This window comes from Cavia porcellus, unplaced genomic scaffold (genome assembly GCF_034190915.1).
Source record: "Cavia porcellus strain 051 isolate PalLab524CR breed Dunkin Hartley unplaced genomic scaffold, mCavPor4.1 scaffold_1, whole genome shotgun sequence".
NCBI classification, from domain to species: Eukaryota; Metazoa; Chordata; class Mammalia; order Rodentia; family Caviidae; genus Cavia; species Cavia porcellus.
Window position 1 is genome coordinate 71,646,312 of NW_026947484.1, and position 18,972 is coordinate 71,665,283.

The 18,972-nt window shown below is 38.3% G+C and overlaps 1 protein-coding gene across 1 annotated transcript in view; it reads left to right on the forward strand.

Moving 5' to 3' along the window:
* The first annotated feature begins 1,493 nt into the window (after window positions 1-1,493).
* The window catches only part of LOC100733140 (aldehyde dehydrogenase 1A1-like), a 32,240-nt gene continuing 14,761 nt past the window's right edge, over window positions 1,494-18,972 (forward strand). The window contains exons 1-8 of the mRNA XM_003472283.4: window positions 1,494-1,610; window positions 6,027-6,131; window positions 9,475-9,615; window positions 10,659-10,788; window positions 11,413-11,474; window positions 14,546-14,674; window positions 15,981-16,094; window positions 18,577-18,679. Of these exons, the coding sequence (XP_003472331.2) occupies window positions 1,548-1,610; window positions 6,027-6,131; window positions 9,475-9,615; window positions 10,659-10,788; window positions 11,413-11,474; window positions 14,546-14,674; window positions 15,981-16,094; window positions 18,577-18,679 (847 nt within the window). The 5' untranslated portion in view covers window positions 1,494-1,547. The remainder of the gene's footprint in view (window positions 1,611-6,026; window positions 6,132-9,474; window positions 9,616-10,658; window positions 10,789-11,412; window positions 11,475-14,545; window positions 14,675-15,980; window positions 16,095-18,576; window positions 18,680-18,972) is intronic.

Sequence of the window (18,972 nt, forward strand, 5' to 3'; positions counted from 1 at the left end):
TTGGTTCATGTTTGTGTGTGTGTGTGTGTTACTTTTGTTTTGTCTTGTTTTATGAGACAGCTTTGCTACACAGATCAGGCTGGCATTAAACAGTGGTGCTCCACACGTCTCAGCTTCCCTGTTACTGGAGTGCATGCTTCACTATGCACAACTCAGTAATGCCTGTTTTAAGAGCTTATTCTTCTATAATTATCCAACAACAGACAAATAAAGATGTGCTCATCCCAAGAATGAGATGGAATGCCACGTGTGTTTGAACCCTGGTGTTCTCACTGAGTAAGCCACTTTTGTGTCTACAAACACAAGAAATCAGCAAACCACAGCTTCTGGGGCCTGCCTGAAGCCCCTTGCAGGGTTAGCAGCAGAGTTGTAAATTTAACTGGAAACGCATTTATGGAAAAAAGTTGGATTGAGCAGAAAAAGTTGTGAGAGAAAAATGAGAAACATCAAAAGGGCACAGAATTTTCTATCTGATTTGCAAGGGTAAAGTGCAGGGTAGTCTAGTACTTTGGAACAAAACAGCCTTGGAATCTAGAGGAGTGGCCCATGCTGGCAGCGAAATCCTCCCTGCCTTCTGGTTTTGTATTAAAATAATAATAATAATTTTTTTGAAAATCTCTCCACTCATTAAATTACTTACTGTCAACAGTTTCTTGTGAACAAATTAGAGGAAGTTGTAACAGAAGTCATCTGGCCCAGAAACTGAAGATGTTTATTATCTGCCTATTGAAAGAAAAATATGTGAATTATTGACATGAATGAAACCCAGGCAAGCATAAGTGCTGTGAGGGTGAGGATTCCACTGGAAGAACCAAAGCAGCTGACTCCAGAACCTGTCTGGGATTCTTTCTACAGAGAAGGGGCCATGGTGAACAAGAGCGTGGGCTTTGAAACCAGGTTGGCCAGAAAGGACACCTAAATTTTGCTCTCGTACTTATTAGATGTCTGATTATAAGCCAGTTATTCACTCTTTTTATGTCTACAGAGTGAGTGTTCCACTTGAAAACTGGAAGAAAACTGAAATTCCCATATTCATTTTGGAAAAACTATTCAGTAATTTTCTTTTCCCTTCTAAACTCAATATTCTGGGAAACTAGTAATTTCAGTAGAAGTAATTTTTTTTTTGATAATTCACAATAATCAGAGCAGAATGGAGAGTTGTACTGGAGCATAATGAGCATGAAAATCAAGAAACAATAAAAATAACTGGGTTTGGTGACCAGAGCAGCTGTGCTGCCAATCCTCATCACAGGCTTCAGCTCTGCAAATCAGTTCATCTGCAAAGAGTGCCCTGTCTCCAGATGCAACTTCAGTACCTGAATCCTGGTTTTCTTAAAGATTTAAGCATATAGTCAAAGGCTTCCTACTCTGGGTGTATGAATAAATAGTCCCATCCCTTTGTTAACTCCCACTCTCTTCCCCCAATCATATCCCAGCATGCAAATACATTTTATCCGCTGCAGATAAAAAGGAGCACAGTAAGCCAAGTGCAATATCAGAATCAAATTGCCCAGCTCCTCACCTGTGTTCCAGGAGCAGAAGCAGAAATGTCCTCAGCAAAACCAGCCATACCTGCCCCCCTGGCTGACTGGAAGATTCAGTACACTAAGGTGAGTACCACAAGCATGCACTGACTGCATTGCCTGGGATTTCCATAAGGTCCACCTCTCTGAAATATAAGAGGATAAAGTAACTAGACTTGTGTGAGAAGCCTTTTGCAAATATAAAGATTAAGCCTTGTATAAAATGCAGGTCGAGTTCTGCATAGTGTCGCATGCCTGTAATTCTAGCACTCGGGAGCCTGATGATGGAGGATTGCTGTGAGTTTGAGGCCAGTCTGGTCTACATAGTGACTACATTCTGTTGTCACTGAGCCTAACCAGGATGGCCATCGCCTGGTTATTATACCCAGTTTTCTTCTTAAATATCCTACAAGGCAACATGTCAACCCTCGGGCCTGGGGTGAGAGTTTCAGGGTGATTTCATTTTTCTTGGAAATATGCAAGTTGAAATGTTACCCTACAGGATGATTTAATACAATAGTAAGTAAATGTGCTTGTTTGAGTTTTTGAAAAGTTCTCAAATTAAAGTAGAAGTATTAGATGTTTTATGTTTTTCAATGAATGAATAAAGAGATTTTGCTACTTCATAAAACCTAGACTCTTGAGATACCAAAGGTGCAGGATGCCCCAGAATCACGTTAAATTGGTTTAAGGTTTTTACAAAGGGAAAGAAAGTAATTAATGCAATATACTCTTTCCATAACGTTTAATTTCTCTTGAACAGGATTAAACTGAAGTATTTTACACAGGAGCTACTAAGTTGTATCTTAGATCAAGAAACTTTGCATCCCAGCTTGGGTAAAAAGCTGAATAGTGCTAAGTATCCTGGTCTCAGAGTTTCTGAGAAGGGGCACAGAAGAGAATGTCATCCATGTATTGTAGGATTTCAGATAGAAGATTTCTCTAGATAAGTGAGAGCCCTCTATTCCATTGGGGCAACAGGTTACTGAGATTTCCTGGTGTCCTGAGCAGAGAGATCTTTAAATGTAAAAAGAAATTGTGAGTCAGATTTGAGGGGTATGCTAAAAAAAGTGTGTTTTATATCTAAAATTGTAATTCGCAGTATCTTCAGGAACCTGGGGTAGAAGGATGCATGGATTACGCACTACAGAAAGTACAGGCACCACTCCCTCATTTCCCAGTGAAAAACCCTAACATTGTCTCCACCTTATATGGACATCATGGCCTATCCCCAGTCTCCTAAAAGGGCGGGCAGCAAACTGCTGAGAGAAAGCAGAGAAGTGGCATGATTAAGGGTAAGCACTGTAAATGCTAAAAGGAAGACAGTGAAGCTGAGACAGCATGAACAGCATGCACATCCCTGTAGCTGAGGGTGTGCACTGTATTCACACATACCTGATTCACCACATTGCGGTATTGAGATGGTTTTATATGCACTTATGCATATAACATAAGTTCACACAAATGCAACATCATTGCTTGGAAGAGATGTAAAGTGGTGCTAATACTTGACATTCTGATATTCTATTTCTGCCTGACTTATTACAACACTGGCATTGTTGAAAGAATTTGTTCCTTGGAAATTCGCATAAATATGACCCTTCTCAAAACTTGGCCTTAACTGAAAACCCTGCCATCCTACGATACATTATCTGATATTTCCACTGAACTTCCTATACCTTTTAGGAACAAATTGATGAAATACAAATAAAGAACTGAATGCTGCCCTGTGTTTGGTATTTTCTTTAGAAGGAAAAGGAATTGCACACACACAGTTGCAGCACTGGATCGTAATACTGCTCAATGTGAGATAGGTACTGAATTTTCTAGTCTTGTACACCTCACTCCTTCAACATGTGACGTATGCATGTTACACAGAGGTAGCCGACAAGTACTTTTTACATCTGCAAGACACAGGGGCAGTCTGGCTTAAAGTAAATGTGTCAAGTTGCTGTTTTCTTGACTCAACTGAAAAGGCTGAAGGACATTTTACACATGGTGAAGAGATTACACACACTCATAAGACTGAACTCAGTAAGACAAATCAAGAATTAAAGGAAAATTTTCTTTCTCCTTTTTTGATTTAGTCAATGTCTCATTTTGTTTCCATTTCTTTGACTACAATTAGAATTTTTCTTCCATTTGTTCTCTTTAATTTTCTTTTACATTTCTCTTCTTTGAAAACCAGAAATGTTCAACTGGAGATTTAGCAAAGCAGCTTAAACATCTGCTTGGAAAGCACAAGGTCTTGAGTTTGATCCTTGGTAACAAAAAAAGCAGACAAGACAGAAATATTTTTTACTCAACATTTTGCATGTTTCCTCAGGGTTTAACCTGAAATGGCTGTGACAGATCTCCCTTTGAATCCCTTATACCCCACCTAACTATGTCCCAGGGCTCTGGTATTGTTTATTCTTTCTTTTCTTTCACCTATTTCTTCTCTAGTCCTATTTCCCTCCACTCTTTGGCACACTTTTTGGTCCCTAAGGTTGACAAAGGTTTGCAACACATTTACTCCCTGCTGTATACATCAACAACCACTCAAGTCAACATGAACTGCAGGTCTGAAAATCCACACAGCCAAGTCATAAAGTGATTCTACATAGCCTCCCTCTCCCTTGGAATGTCTTAAAAGAAATCTTTGAGCACTGAAAATGGAACATCTTCAAAGCTCTCTGCCATAAAGGAAGAATTGGTTCCCTTAAGAGAGCACAGAGAGACTTGCCCACTGGGGCCTAGGGCAGCAGGAGCTGATCAAGTGAATTTAAGGGACTTTGTGAAAGGGAATCCTACTGCAGACTCCAAAATTGCTCATCAGCCGAAAAGAATAATAGGGCTTCCTCTAGCCACCAGCAAAAAACAAACTTGATGTCAGGCTGAAATATTTGGAGACTGCTTTTTAAAAATTTTATAGTTTTGTGCTAAACATACTGTAACATAGTAACTGTTACTCTGGAAAGGCAAAGCTTTCCAAAAACAATGACCTGGATATTAAACTGCACCTCAGAAACCGGTACTTGTTTGTCAAAGATAACAAGATGTATCTTTTTAAGTCTAACATATCCAAAATGAAAAGTGTAGAAATCAATTTGTATGTTACTTTGCCATTCCCACTGATTGTTTCTCTAAATAGAATAAGACACACTCCAATCCTAAGAGCCTGCATATACATCTATAATTTCTAACCAATACTGTGAAGTTGATAATGTTGATGTCTTTACATTACTGTGCATCTACATTACACGAAATATCCTGAGTCTAAAATTCCTACAAGAATAGCATATACTTAACATAGTGATTAAAATGGATTAAGAAAATTTTCCTTTTACAACATCATTCTTTTTTTGCTAATCTTGTCAAAGGCCGACAGGAAACAGAATATTAGGTTGTTGCCAGGATGCCTCATTTCAACAGACCCAACAAAGATATCATCAATGTTATACTAAAAAGTTTTTAGCCTGTACTACTCTGTATCCATTTAACACAACTATAGGGGTCAGGTATTTTAAAAATTCTATGAACACACAGGAAGCTAGAAAAAAAATGCTAAATGTATAGCTAAGAAAACTAAAATACACAAAAGGTAATTAAGGTAGCTACTAAATCCTCCATAACGCAGAAGTAGAAACTATGTCAGAGTACCAGGGATTTACAATTACTTCATTCATCATGTTATCTATAGCAATTTCTTTTATTCCCTAATTATCTTATTCACAAAAGAAGAGAAGTGACTCATAATGCCAAACTAAGTACTGCATCCTTCACTAAAGCCCCGTGCTCTTATCCTTAGCTCATTAAAATAGATTCTGGGTTAATTCATAAGCTGGTTTCTGTACTTCAAAGAATTTTTGCTACTTTAAAAGCACTATTTGCAAAGCATTCATTGATTCAAAATATAGGTCAAGCTGCTTACTTGGAGCCTCCAAATTCATCACAAACCACCTTCATCTTCATTTTCAAGTCTTACTTATGAGTTGATTAATCAGAGATTCTCAGTTGGGGACATCTATGCTTTTAAATCAAATCAACAAAATGCAGACCACTGACCAATAGTTTCTAAGCAAATTTCATGTAAACCAGTTTCTAAAAGCAAGGTAAAGTATCAGAAAGTAATCAGTCATGATTTCAAGTTAAAGTATCCTAAAACGATCATGCTCAGAATTTGAAGTGGAAAATAGATCAAGCTGACCAAAGCTTCTATTTTTTGTCTCATATTCCCGCTATCTGAGGCAACAACAACAATTTTAAAATTGTTTTCTGCAGTCTGTATTTTCAAGCATTGAAAAGACTGCATACCTTCGTGAAACTTAAAAAATATTACTTTACATTTGTGTGCAGACATTCAAGTGTGTATGTATGTGTGTTTGTATGTAAAAGGTCAGTTACAACCAGGAAAATTTTAGATAGGAAAAAATTTAAGGCATTGTGTGATGCTTCAGTGTAAATTCATAGACTTTTCCCGTAGGTGCGGCTTTTTAATGTCCTTTGTCTGCATCCCCACAGATCTTCATAAACAACGAATGGCATAATTCAGTGAGTGGCAAGAAATTCCCCGTCATTAATCCTGCAACGGAAGAGGTGATCTGTGAGGTGGAGGAAGGGGATAAGGTGAGTTTCTGAATCCAGCTCTGCTTCATGCCGGGCTCAGCTGCCTCTCACTGGCCCTGACTTCCCACCACATTGAAAAGTGGACACGTGGCTTGGACACGGGGCTGTGGGACAGTCCTGGCCTGTGAAGAGGACTGGGTCATCTTATAATAATGACGACCCTTAAAGTCAGGTGTCGGTGTTATTTCTCTTCTTGTAGTTTTCCCTGCTTTTCAAATGCAGAGTGCATAATACATTTTCGTTACACGCAGTTGGTACAATAAAGGATTAATCACGTTTGAAAGAGGAGAGAAATCCTTCTATAAAAGAGTTCTTTTTAAATTGCTAGATGAAAAATTTAAAGCTAATATATGATGTTTAGACACTATATTCGATAACACATTATAAATTTCTTTTACTAAAAGTCTGTCAAATAGTATGAATCGATACCTTTAAAACGAAAGATTGAATAAGCAGTTAAAAGTATAGATACCTTCTACCTAAATAGTAAGAAAATGCAGATGATTCAGACAATTCTTAACTCAAACTACCGCTTTAATTGAATACTCACAAAAATAATTTTAAAGGAAAGATAAAACTTATAGTTGTACTTATAAATGATGATAAAATAGCAGAGTTGAATGGTTGAATAATTACTCAATATCATATTGCTAATAAGGTCTTCAAAAGTGCCAGGCACGTTTAAAGCCTCGGTCACTATAGGGTTTTATACTTCTTTCAAGCCTTCTCGAAGAATTCCTTGTGTGATTAGGGAGCATTGTATTTGCCTCTAATCCTTGTGTTACAAGCACATATGTAGTGGTTCTTGTAATGTGCCTACTCACAGTAAACCTGGTAATTGGAACTGACTCTTTAGGTAATGAGCCAGAAGTTTCAGGGACTGAATGTACGGGTAGAATTGAACTAAGACTGGGCTTTCAGTGCTATCACAAAGCAAGGAGGAAGGGCGGGCACACATGGAGTTTCCAGAGCAGAGTGAGATATGGGTGGTTACAGGGCTCACTTCAGTGGCTGTTTTTGGCTGTGTTGAGTAATCCTGCAAACTGCTTCTGATACTACAGCAAGAACTAACAAATAATTGGTGGGGACAAAGTGTGAGAGTTTGTATGACAAGGATAAAATTAAAACTAATTTGAAAACTTTTTTTCTTCATCCGTGAATAAATGTAATATGGAAATATATGAGCTGGGAGCTGCGGAAGAGTTCAGTCTTCCCTATCAAGACTTATGAGGAATTTGGCTGCTTATCATCAGTCAAGTTCTTTGCACACACTCAGATGTTGGGTCTTTACTTAAAAAAATAACAGTGTCTTAAGCAGTAGTGTTTCTGCTGGTAGCAAGTTTGAGTTAATGCACCAAACTGTTTTCTGACTCATTAGAAAAACACTGTAGCCCTGAAAATGTTAGTCATTGAATCAAACTGCTAGTCTTGAATTTAAAAAAATATGTAAAAGAAAAAGAAACAATCAAAAGCATAAAATTTTATGCCTTGTACCTTTGAATAATATAAATCTTTGTTACACAATGGAATCAGTTAAACCATCATTTATGATACATCAATAAAGTTATATGAGGGTAACACGATAGATTCAAAAGATGGCTAACAAAATTATGAAGCATTTATTAACTGCCTATTGTAGTCCCAGAATAAAAAGAACTGTGCTCTATAACACAGATCGCAGTAAATGTTCATTGCAAGGGGACATTATTGGAAGTGCTCTGCAGAGCTATAAGAATTATGCTGGAGTCCGATTTTAGTTCTGCTCTGCTGGATCTCGTGCTCTACTCAATGTGAAACAACATCCGTGAAGATCATTGCAGTGACTGGGGGCTATAAAGAACATCGAAGGGCCGCACGATAAGTAGGTATCATCAAGCTAGGTTAGTCCAGTGAGGATTCAGTGATACTAGAAAAAATATTTGAGGGCTAAAAAAGCAAAGGATTTGGAAAACAAGGGTCTGTGCTGGTAGAACTTTCTTGGCAAGGCGCGACCTCTGGAAGACAAGGACTGGATCAAAGGGCCTTCTGAGGCCCAGGAATACTGACCTGGGGACTTTAGTCTTGGGAGTGCAGGTTAAAGGAACAGCTACAATGCCCAGCATGGTGACGCATGCCTCTAATCCCAGAATTCTGGAGGCTGAGGCAGTGAAGATCCTTGCCAGTTCAAGGACACCCTGGGATACAGGAAAAAAAAAAAAAAAAAAAAGAACAGTTAGAAACATTAAAATGAAAGTAGCAAAATAGACTTACATGAAAAGAATTAGCCTGGTAACAACAAGAAACACAGGAAAGGCAAGCTGTCAGCAGTATAAAATAACAAAAGATGCAGGAAGAGGGTATTATTCAAAATACATTACAGTAAGCCGGAATTGCTGAGGGTTATAGTACTTTAATGCTACTTCGACTTCTACCATTGTAGTAACAATTGTAACTGTCCAGAAATATTTAACATAATACCTCTCACGTTAAAAAATACAGATCACAAGTTACCTCATTTAATCTGCAACAGAACTCATGAGGTTACCTACCATGAATTTAGAGAAAAAAAAAAGCAGAATTTTTAAAATGTGGCATACCATTTCACCTTAGAATAGAGCAGACCCTCTATGTATCCAAATTCCTCCTTTCCAGAGTCAACCAACTCTGATGACAATGTTGTTGCTGACACAAACAATGAAGTTGGGCCTCACAGGGATGAGCTTATTACACTGAATGTGTGCAGACATTTTTCTTATCATTATTTTCCAAACAATATAACATCATAGCTACTGGTACAGAATGTATATTATAGCACATAGTATAGGTAATCTAGACATAATTTAAAGTACATGTGCAAGTGTATGTATGTTATATGAAGATACTGTGTTAAATTAAATGAAAGACATCCTCATCTGTGGATTTTGGTTAACTATAAGGTGGTCCATGGAAATAACTGCTCTTAGGGACAGAGGAATAAATGCTATTCATGACATATAAGATGGTAGGTGACGATCTGGATTTACCATATTTCAAAAGGACAGTCCCCTCAATAGAGTAGTTCATCATTAGGATACTTAAAAGAAGAATGTTATAGGTTAGATTGTGCATGAAAATCTTTATACAGATGGATGGATGTATGGATGAATGGATGACTCAGAAGTTTTCCAATAAAAATCTAAATCTAGGTTTTCTTATTGCAAAGCTGTAGATTATCTACCATGACTATCTATGCTCCTATACACTTAAATATTACATGTGAGAGAAAGCCAGATACAGTTAAAAGACACAGCCACAAGAATATCTTTATTTTAGCAGCTCTGCCAGGATGCTGAGCGCACTGAACTGAATTCTCCCTGAATTACAGGCAGATGTTGACAAAGCCGTGCGGGCTGCAAGACAAGCCTTTCAGATTGGCTCTCCATGGCGCACTATGGATGCCTCAGAGAGGGGCCGCCTCCTCCACAAGCTGGCTGACTTACTTGAAAGAGATCGTCTGCTGCTGGCAGTGAGTATGACCACGCTGGATGCAAGGGGCATCTCGATGAAGCAATCACTCTTCAAATTGGCAACATGACTGATTTTTGTGAAAACTACACACTCTCTATTTTAAAAAGGAAAAACACTCAGCCTTCAGCAAACTTGTAGGAGTGTTAGGCCTGGGATTATTGTCAAAAGTCATCTTCTAGCTAATTCTAGGTGATCTTAACTTCTGCTACCATAACTAGTTTTATAGGATAAATTTTGGCAATTACTCAGTGAAGTCAAATTAAAGAAATTTCTTTCCTTTACTCTAGAATATTAACAAGCATTTAAATGGTAGCAGGATGGGAATCTTCTAGAACATTGTACTAAGTTGCTTAAACTTACTTGATCCTAGACTTTTATTGAGTTTCTTACTTGACTTTGTGAACATATCCAAATTATTTCACTGCAACAAACTTCTTTGTCATTGGTTCCATAACTGAAATTGCTGGTGAAGAAATCATGAATTAAAGACCCAGATGTTATGCTTTTAAAAGTTGATTAATTATATTCTAATGGTCCAAAATTACAAATGAGTTTTTTGAGACAATTCTTGTTTCCATTGACTCACATGGAGACCAGGCAGGCTAGGAATTTGTGGTAGTCCTCTGGTCTCAGCCATCAGAGCGCTAAAATGATCATTCAAACATGATTAAAAATCACTAATATTGTCTCCATGTTGAAATCTTATTGAAACAACCACCTTATCCAGTTCTCAATGCAGCAAATATCAAACTGTGTTAGTAAAAGCACTCAGAATGAGACAGTCAGCACTCTGGTTTAGCAACTGCAATCTCTTACACATTTTACGTAGTATTACAGTACAAGTATGTACAGTATGTATTGACCTACATACAGGTTAATATAAAACATTTTTTAATTTCTATTTTTAAAGAGAAAATTAATTAAGTTGATTTCAAATTTCTTGTATGTCCTAAATTCTCTCCATATTCCACATATTGGCCATATGTTTTTCAATCTAAAATTTTTGTACAATTTTAAATTAACGACTGATCTGTTTTTCAGACAATGGAGGCAACAAATGGTGGAATGCTCTTTGCTTCTGCGTATCTGATGGAGTTAGGAATGTGTATAAAAGGACTGCGCTACTGTGCAGGCTGGGCCGACAAGATCCAGGGCCGCACCATCCCCAGCGGTGAGGAGCTCTGGGTGACCTCAGGACTGAGCGGGGATGGGTCAGGACTGTAGAGCTGAATAACCATAAACACGCCCTCTGAACATGCAGCCAAGTGAAGCAAAAGTATTCTCACCTGAGGTTAAGCCAACACAGTTGTAACCTAGGATGTTCTGTGATGATTCAGCAAAAGCCTTTGAAGGTTTTTCAGTATAATAAGGCAGAACATTAAGGGTAGGTTAGAAATTGTGACATAGGAACAGTCTTTCAGTTATAATTACTGATTTGAGGTGACGATGGAAGAGCCCAAACTTTTCATAACTGGCCTCTGGCATTAATTATTTGGGTTTCATTCCCAATGTGACATTTCTACCCTTCCATAGTGTGACTCTCAAACCTTCTTGGTTGCTCCACTGTGGGCCAGCTATGGGCATCCGTGTCTGTCAAACTCAGGACAGTTAGATCAAAATAATTAAACAATTATCTGAGGGCTCAAATATCTATTTTGTAAGTTATTTAAGATATTCCTTTCCAAAAAATTTATTACTATTTTCATCTTCCACTCACATCAGTTTCAAGTCTCCATCCTTCCAAACTCAAGTAGATTAGCTCCCTATAGAGCTGGGTGTGTGCTTTCTTTTCCAGATGGAGACTTCTTCACTTACACGAGACGTGAACCTATTGGAGTGTGCGGCCAAATCCTTCCTGTAAGTTGCACTCCTGTGTAGGTTTTTTTAAAGTCTAATTTAACATAAGCCCTTTTAATTTGATAATCAAGATTTCTCTGAAAAAATTAGATGCTTCTTTACTGGTTAAAATTGAAGTAAATTTCAACAAATAGGACCTGATCAAATCAGGCTTCCTATGACTGAATTTATGGGATGTAATTCAGGAAATAACCAAAATCTGTCTATACCCTGATGTATCTCTTGAGTGTGCTTCAGTGTTCCTGAATCCAAAAACCTGAAGCTTTTACTCTGAGTTCTTTTAAAACCTTGCATTTTGCACTCCTACTACAAGCTGTGCATTGTCAGCATGTTACAGTAAGAGGACCCTGGACTCTCCTGCTGTGGGACAGCCCTGCAGTGGCATGTGCCTCCTTCTCTCCCCCGCTCTGCCTCCTCTCAGACTTCTCATCACAGACAACAGCAGCATTAAAGGTGTTCAATTCCTGACAGACATTTCTGTGTTTTCACTGGTGCCTGTTGGCAGGGCACAAGGATTACCTAAGTAGGTGCACAAGTAAGACATCTTTTTGTTTTTCTAGTTCCCTACTTCTTTTCTCTTCCAGATGCCTCTGTCACTTGGTCTCTTCCCTTTTCCAAAAAATTAGTTTGCTTCCTCTAATCTACCTTTTATTTTTCTCTGTAATTTATTGAAATCCCGGGTTTCACATGTACAGGAAGCCTTGAGATGTTTAAACTTGTGTTTCTGATTTATTACACTTAACATTTTGCTCTCAAGGTGCATTCATTTTATCAAATGACTCCAGTGCATCTTTTTTATGGCAGAGTAGAAGTCTGGTATATTTAGATACCACATCTTCTTTGCTTATTTATCTGCTGATGTGCACACAGGTCATTTATAAGATTAAATGAGGTTTGTTACTCCCAACCTATAAATGCATGTATCCATAAACTGTGATGTCTTTCAATCTTTCTGGAAGATATTTAGAAGGGGCATAGTGGGGTCAGACAGAATTTCTGATTTTAGTTTTTTGAGGAATATCCATACTGACATGCATAGCAGTGATTCTAGGGTACTTTCCCATCAACAATTTAGAGGAACTCATTTTTCATCACAGCTTTACCAGTATTTATTGCTATTCAATTTGTTGATACAGTCACTCATTCTGGAATCAGATAGATTCTCAGTGTGGTTTGAAACCATTAGCCTTCCTAAAATAGCAAGAAATTTTGAACATTTTATCTGCTTTTACTGGTCACTTGTACTTCTGAAAAGTATCTATTTATTTTGCATGCCCAGGTTTTGAGTGGTTCTTTTACTTTAGGGAGTCTTTTTTTGTTTGTTTGGTTTGTTGTTTTTGTTTTTGTTTTTACTTCCTTACATAGTCTAGATATTAGTCCTCTGGGAAGTACCTGGCAGTATTTTTTCCCATCATGTGTACTGTCTTTTCATTCTTTTAATTGTTTTACATTGCTATGAAAAAGTTTTTAATTTCATTCAATTCCATTTTATAGCCCTGACTCTGCTTCTTCTATAATTGGCATTTCTGATCAGAAACTCAGTGCCTATGCCTTCAAGAGTTTTACCTATTTTGTACTGAACAGATTGTTTGTATTTTAACTGTCTGTAATCCATTTTGAACTTAGTTTACAGCATGGTAAGAGATGTGTCTCCAGGTTCAATCTTCCGCATGTGGACTGTTGGTTTCCCTAAAATCATGTGTAAAGAGTCCATCTTTCCTCCAGTATATAGTTTTGACTCCCTGGTCAGAGATCAGCTACCTGAATGTGCTTTGTGTGGTTTTGCATCCTCTGTCCTGTTGCATTGACCCACATTTCTGTTTTCATGCCAGCATCATGGTTCTTTATCACTGTGGCTTTGTAACATAAGTGAATGCATCCAATGACTGCGATGTCTTCTGCTTTACTCTTTTGCCCAGGATTATTTTTATGGTTTTGGATCTCTTCCAGTTGCATGTGAATTTCATGATTATTTTCTCTAGATAAATAGGAAACGATATTAATATTTTCAAGTTTTTAAAACTTTAATGAAATAGAAAATTTAAATGAAATAGTAAATTTAAATGAAATAGAGGCATTTGAAACACTGAATTAGAATAAATTGGGCCTTTTAGATAAAAGACTCTGATACCCCTAAGAGAAAACAGCACATTTCAGTATAATTATGAAAGTTTCCCTTGAAGCCCACCATAAAAGATACTGTCTAAACATGATTGAAATCCTTGAAAAGTTCAAATAAAAAGACTTTGAAGTGTTTTGAAATTCTTAAATAAGAAAGTGAGCATCATTTGTTTTTTCTTTCTTTCAATTTGTCCTTCAAAGAAGGACAAATATTTAATAATTTTAATGAAATTTCTTACTCATTGAAAACTCTCCAAGAATTCATTAAAGCCACAAAACCTAAATGCTAATGTCACCTCATAGGACAGCTTTCTGCAGTAGAGGGTATTATCAGTCCTTAATAGAGAAAAGGAGACTTCTCTGGGTTCACAGGGCTACTCGGGGGTTGTTCTGTGACCGTAGCCCAAGCTCTCCTCCTGAGCAACCTTGTGTCCTTTTAACACTTTCGACTCCCTGGACTGGAGTAGTTGCTCAGTGGGGCCCATGTGCCATCTGTATGAAGACCTGTGCTGGAAACCCGGCACCACAAATACAGAGCCTTTCTCCCATAAATAATTAAGATTTCTCCGGGGCAGAAGAGAATAGCCACTTTTGGAAGTCAAATGAATTCTTAGTCTACTAGAAACAAAGTCACTATGGTGTTTGCTATTATTCAAAATCAGGTAGCAACTTTATTCCTGGTAGAATAAGAATTTAAAATAACAGCATTTCATCCAATAGAGCCCCAATAGGGCTCTATTCTTGTCCCTTCTATATGCTTTAATTAAGAGTTTTGCCATTGATAGTTCCTTCTGGCCTTGACTTAAAACAGCACACACTGGATGTCTGTCCAACTACTGCAGTCATTCTTTAACAACTACTGGGGAGGGGGAGATACATAATATGGAAATTACATTAATAACTTGGCCTTTGAGGAAAACAAACCCACAGTGTGGAATGTTGTTTTCCAGTGGAACGCCCCGATGCTTACGCTGGTGTGGAAGATAGGACCTGCCCTCAGCTGTGGAAACACAGTGGTGATCAAACCTGCAGAGCAAACTCCCCTCACTGCTCTTCACATGGCATCCTTAATTAAAGAGGTAAGCAAGGGTCCTGGGTCAAAGCGTGCACAAGACTCCAAGAGCCCCAGCTGCAATGGGCAGACTCATTTAGAGCTACTGTTTGCTGCACTGCTCTGGAAGGCTCCATCTAGTGGTGAGGGTGCCCTGTGCTGGGCTCCTAGCTGGGAATTCTGGCAATCAGTGCGCTTGAGTCTCCCCCAAATGCACAACAGAAGCCTGAGCAGAGGATTGCGGTCAGTCACCTGCTGATCCATTATTTTATTGCTTTTGTCCAACTCTCAGGAGCACAAATTCATATCAAAATTAATATGGAACCCTTTCAATGCTGGAATGTAGTGCTAATTCCTAACTACCACTAATGGCCCAGTGGATTCTGAAAATTTGTTTCAATTTAAACTAATTTTTAGTTTTAGTCCCTGAATGCTAGAGTTCATTGTGCCTATATGTTCTTTTGTCCTATTCTTTCTAAAACTTATTTCTGTGAATGAATATTTTTATATTCACTTTTCTCTTATGCTTTCTTCTATATTTTCTTCTTCAAATGTAGCAAAGAGTATGTGGAACGTATTTTCATCAACTTTCCTAATCATGTGAAAAATATTTTTGTAAATCACTCATTACTCTTTTTCCTTCATACCTTAGCAAACTTTAAGCAATTAAGTTTTAACAACTTATCATTTAGGAAATCTATATTTAAGCCTTAAAAATGTTCTTCATTTCAAAATAAATTTAGACAAAGAGACATGAAAATGTAGTTCTATAATTTAAGTGACACGCGGTCTCAGCACGCTATCTCAGTTGCAAACTTGCCTCAAAGTCAGCTCTTTAACAGGAATAGACTCCCGTCTGTGAGGCTTCACCCTATGCAGGATGACCAGATTGCCTAACATTTTACCTACTAACTACTGTCACTTAAGCAATCTACAGCTAGAGAACTAACAATGGGAATTTGGTTAGTTTTTTGCTTTTGGTGATATAAATAATAAACATGCTGCTTTCCCTCTATGTAAACCTTTTACCGAACATTTAGAGATATGCTGTCTCTTTTGACTATTATAAGGAAATCTGAGATGGCATTCATTAGAGTAATGATACATAAACTACAGACTTACCCTGGGAGAGAAGCATAGCTGAATCTTGCCTCCACTGGGTTATTTTCATGTGGGCTAGGATATGACATAATAATAATAATAAGTAATAAAGAGCAAAGCTTCTTAAGCACTTTTATCTGTGTAGGGAAACGCACAAGCAGCCTGCACCCCACCCTCCCTTTCCTGCATCTTTCTGAGTTCCGTTGTACCCATTCTGCTTTTTGTCCTTTCAGGCGGGTTTTCCGCCCGGGGTGGTGAATATTGTCCCTGGCTATGGGCCCACCGCAGGGGCCGCCATCTCCTCACACATGGACGTGGACAAGGTGGCCTTCACAGGGTCCGTAGAGGTAATGCTACTCCCTCAGCCTGGCTGCAAAACATGCCCATGATGCCCAGGGTGTTTATGGGACAGTTCTGAAACCAACATTTCCTTAAAACGCAAGTTTACTTTAATGATCTCTGATGTTTACTCTAGTTATCAATTTGCGTATACAACATAAACAGTTGTTGTTTAGATGAGATGAAATACTGACTACGAACACTGAAGCCCTGAACTGTGCTCAGTGTGTTCTTTACCTTCTCATGAAAAACAGAACCACTGTGTCATAGGATTCGTATAGTTTCTGGTAGAAAATATAAATCAGGCCACAATGATATGTGTGAATGAGTGAAGTTGTTCCCCATAGAACATGAAAATTAAGGAGCAGCTCCCCACCCTGAGCTCCTTATCAAGGACATCTTTCCTGTACCTTCTGAAAGGGAGTCAGAAGGTCAGTTTCCCATGATGTTACCAAGGATCTTGCCCTATGTTCTCTCTAGCCTGGTTATACAAAAAGTTCAGAAACATTAGAATTCCTTCCATGAGCACCTCAAGAAGAAGAATGTGGAAGGTAGACTTTGGGAGCGAGAATGGCTTTTCTATTCTAAGCAAAAGCAAGTGAAGAAACCATACTTGTCAAGCAAAAAATAAGGTACAGGATCTGTTAAGTAATGACATAAATTTTTAATGCTCGTTTCATCTTTTTTTTAATAAAAATAGCTTTTCATTGAAATGTGACACATGGAGTTGGAAAATAAATGCAAGTAATAAAAGAATCAAAATATGCTTATTATGTAACAAGAGAAAAACATAGATTATTTAAGTGAGTCAAGGTGTCCAGTAAAAAGCTCAGATTTTCTACTTTAATGTAAAAAACATCTACAGCAGGTATTCTTGGTGGGACATGATCCACAAAGAAGAAAAACAAATGAAAACAATTATCTTATCTGAGAAGAAGCAAGTGGCATTTCTGAAGAAACCAGAACAGTGGGTTCCAGCTCACTGGATCAATGCGACACAGCAGTAATGAACCAATCTAATTCTCTCTTCTAACTCCACCCTCAAAGGAATGTGTAGTAAAGAACAGAAAAAAGAAAGTTGCAGGAATGAGAGAGAGAGACCGAGAGACAGACATAGACAGACAGAGAGAAAGAGAGACAGACACAGAGAGAGACCGAGACAGACGGATAGAGACACAGAAAGACAGAGAGAGAGATACAGAGAGAGGGAGAGAAAGAGACAGAGAGACTGGGAGAGAAAAAAAAAAGAAAAAGCTAGAGAGAGAATAGTAACAGTTAAAGGAAAAGTTAAATGAGATCACCGTGGTCAACACTGTTGAGCAGAGTGACTTTGTTATTTTTTCTCCTTGTTGAGACTAAATACTTCACACCCAAACTAAGAAAGAATATGTTTATTAGCTCACAGTTTGTGGAGGTTTCAGTGCATTCCCAGCTAGTTTCAAAGCTGGGTGGTGAGACCCAGGGGCAACATTTCAAGGAGGCAAAACACTGAAAAAGTAACAAGAACCAAAAGCAAGAGGAAAGCATTTATCATCCCTTGTATTGTAAGAAGGCCACTCCTCCCTCCAAGGCCCCAGGGTGTGTGCAGCACTCATATCTTCTTCAGCCCTCTTGCACTGACAGAGAATGTTTATAAAGTGAGGACTCTGGACCCCTACTGAGTCACTTAAACTTCTAAACTTCTCAAGTTGACACAGTGATCAACATCCTAGAGTACTAAGGATATGCCCTCTTTCCCCACATGCAGAGCTGCTGAATTACTTTGTTGAGCTTTTATACTTCTCAAGTATACAGAATATATCATGCATAAGTGAGGTATGCAGTGATAGGACTTTGTCTCCTTACCAAATTTATACAAATGTAAGCGTGAACATCTAACACAATCTGAAGCCAGTACTGAAAGTGTCTTCATGCAGTTCACTGAGAGATGAAAAAATGAAGAGATTTTGTCTGCCTTGAGTCATCAAGAAAAGATTTTAGGATGACTTAAATCTTTGTTGAACACCACTAACGGCAGAGTTTAATTTAGAACCACGTGGGGATAGAAACATAATGAGAAGAAAGATGAAGCTCAAAATGTGGAAATTATGTAGTTGTCTGCACAGAGTTCTATGAATGTCAGTGGAGGGAGGAACAAAGTGTCAAGTTAGTAACTTTAGGCTGCATCACAGTGCATGGGATCAGGCTCAAAACCTGATGAAAGTTCTGATGAAAATAAAAAGGAACATCCCGTCTGATCACACACATCTGCACCACTATGTGTTCTGCATCTCTTCTGTGTTGCCCATCCATACTTTTCTGATTCATCTTCGTATGTACACACTTGCAGGGAGAATCAGGTAAAATCTCAAGATGCCAGTTGCAGAAAAAATGTGTCATGTTTCTTTCAAGTGAAATCTAGTAATGTCACAACATCAGATAAGTGTAAAATGCTCAGCCTATCTTCACGAGCACATAGTGAGTCTCCTGCTTGGCGATGGTGACTTTCAGGTTGGCAAACTCATCAAAGAAGCTGCGGGGAAGAGCAACCTGAAGAGGGTCACGCTGGAGCTGGGGGGCAAGAGCCCCTGCATTGTGTTTGCTGACGCTGACTGTGAGTACGCCCACCTGGGCTAAGCCCGCACCCCCATCCTTTCTGGGGTCTGATCGTGCCAGACAGGGAACTTGGGTTCCAAAACATGTTTGTTTCAGAGTGTAAGGAATTCATTAGAGAACAGAATTACTCTTGGAAATTTTTTAAATTACCTTAACATTGGAGCACATTTTGTAAGTTAATCATAGGTACACTTTCTTCGTGATAAATAGATTTCTGTTTCCTCAGTTGAACCCTGAAAAATGTAAATGTTTTGATTTTTGGGTCCAGCAGGATGTATTTTTTTGTAATTA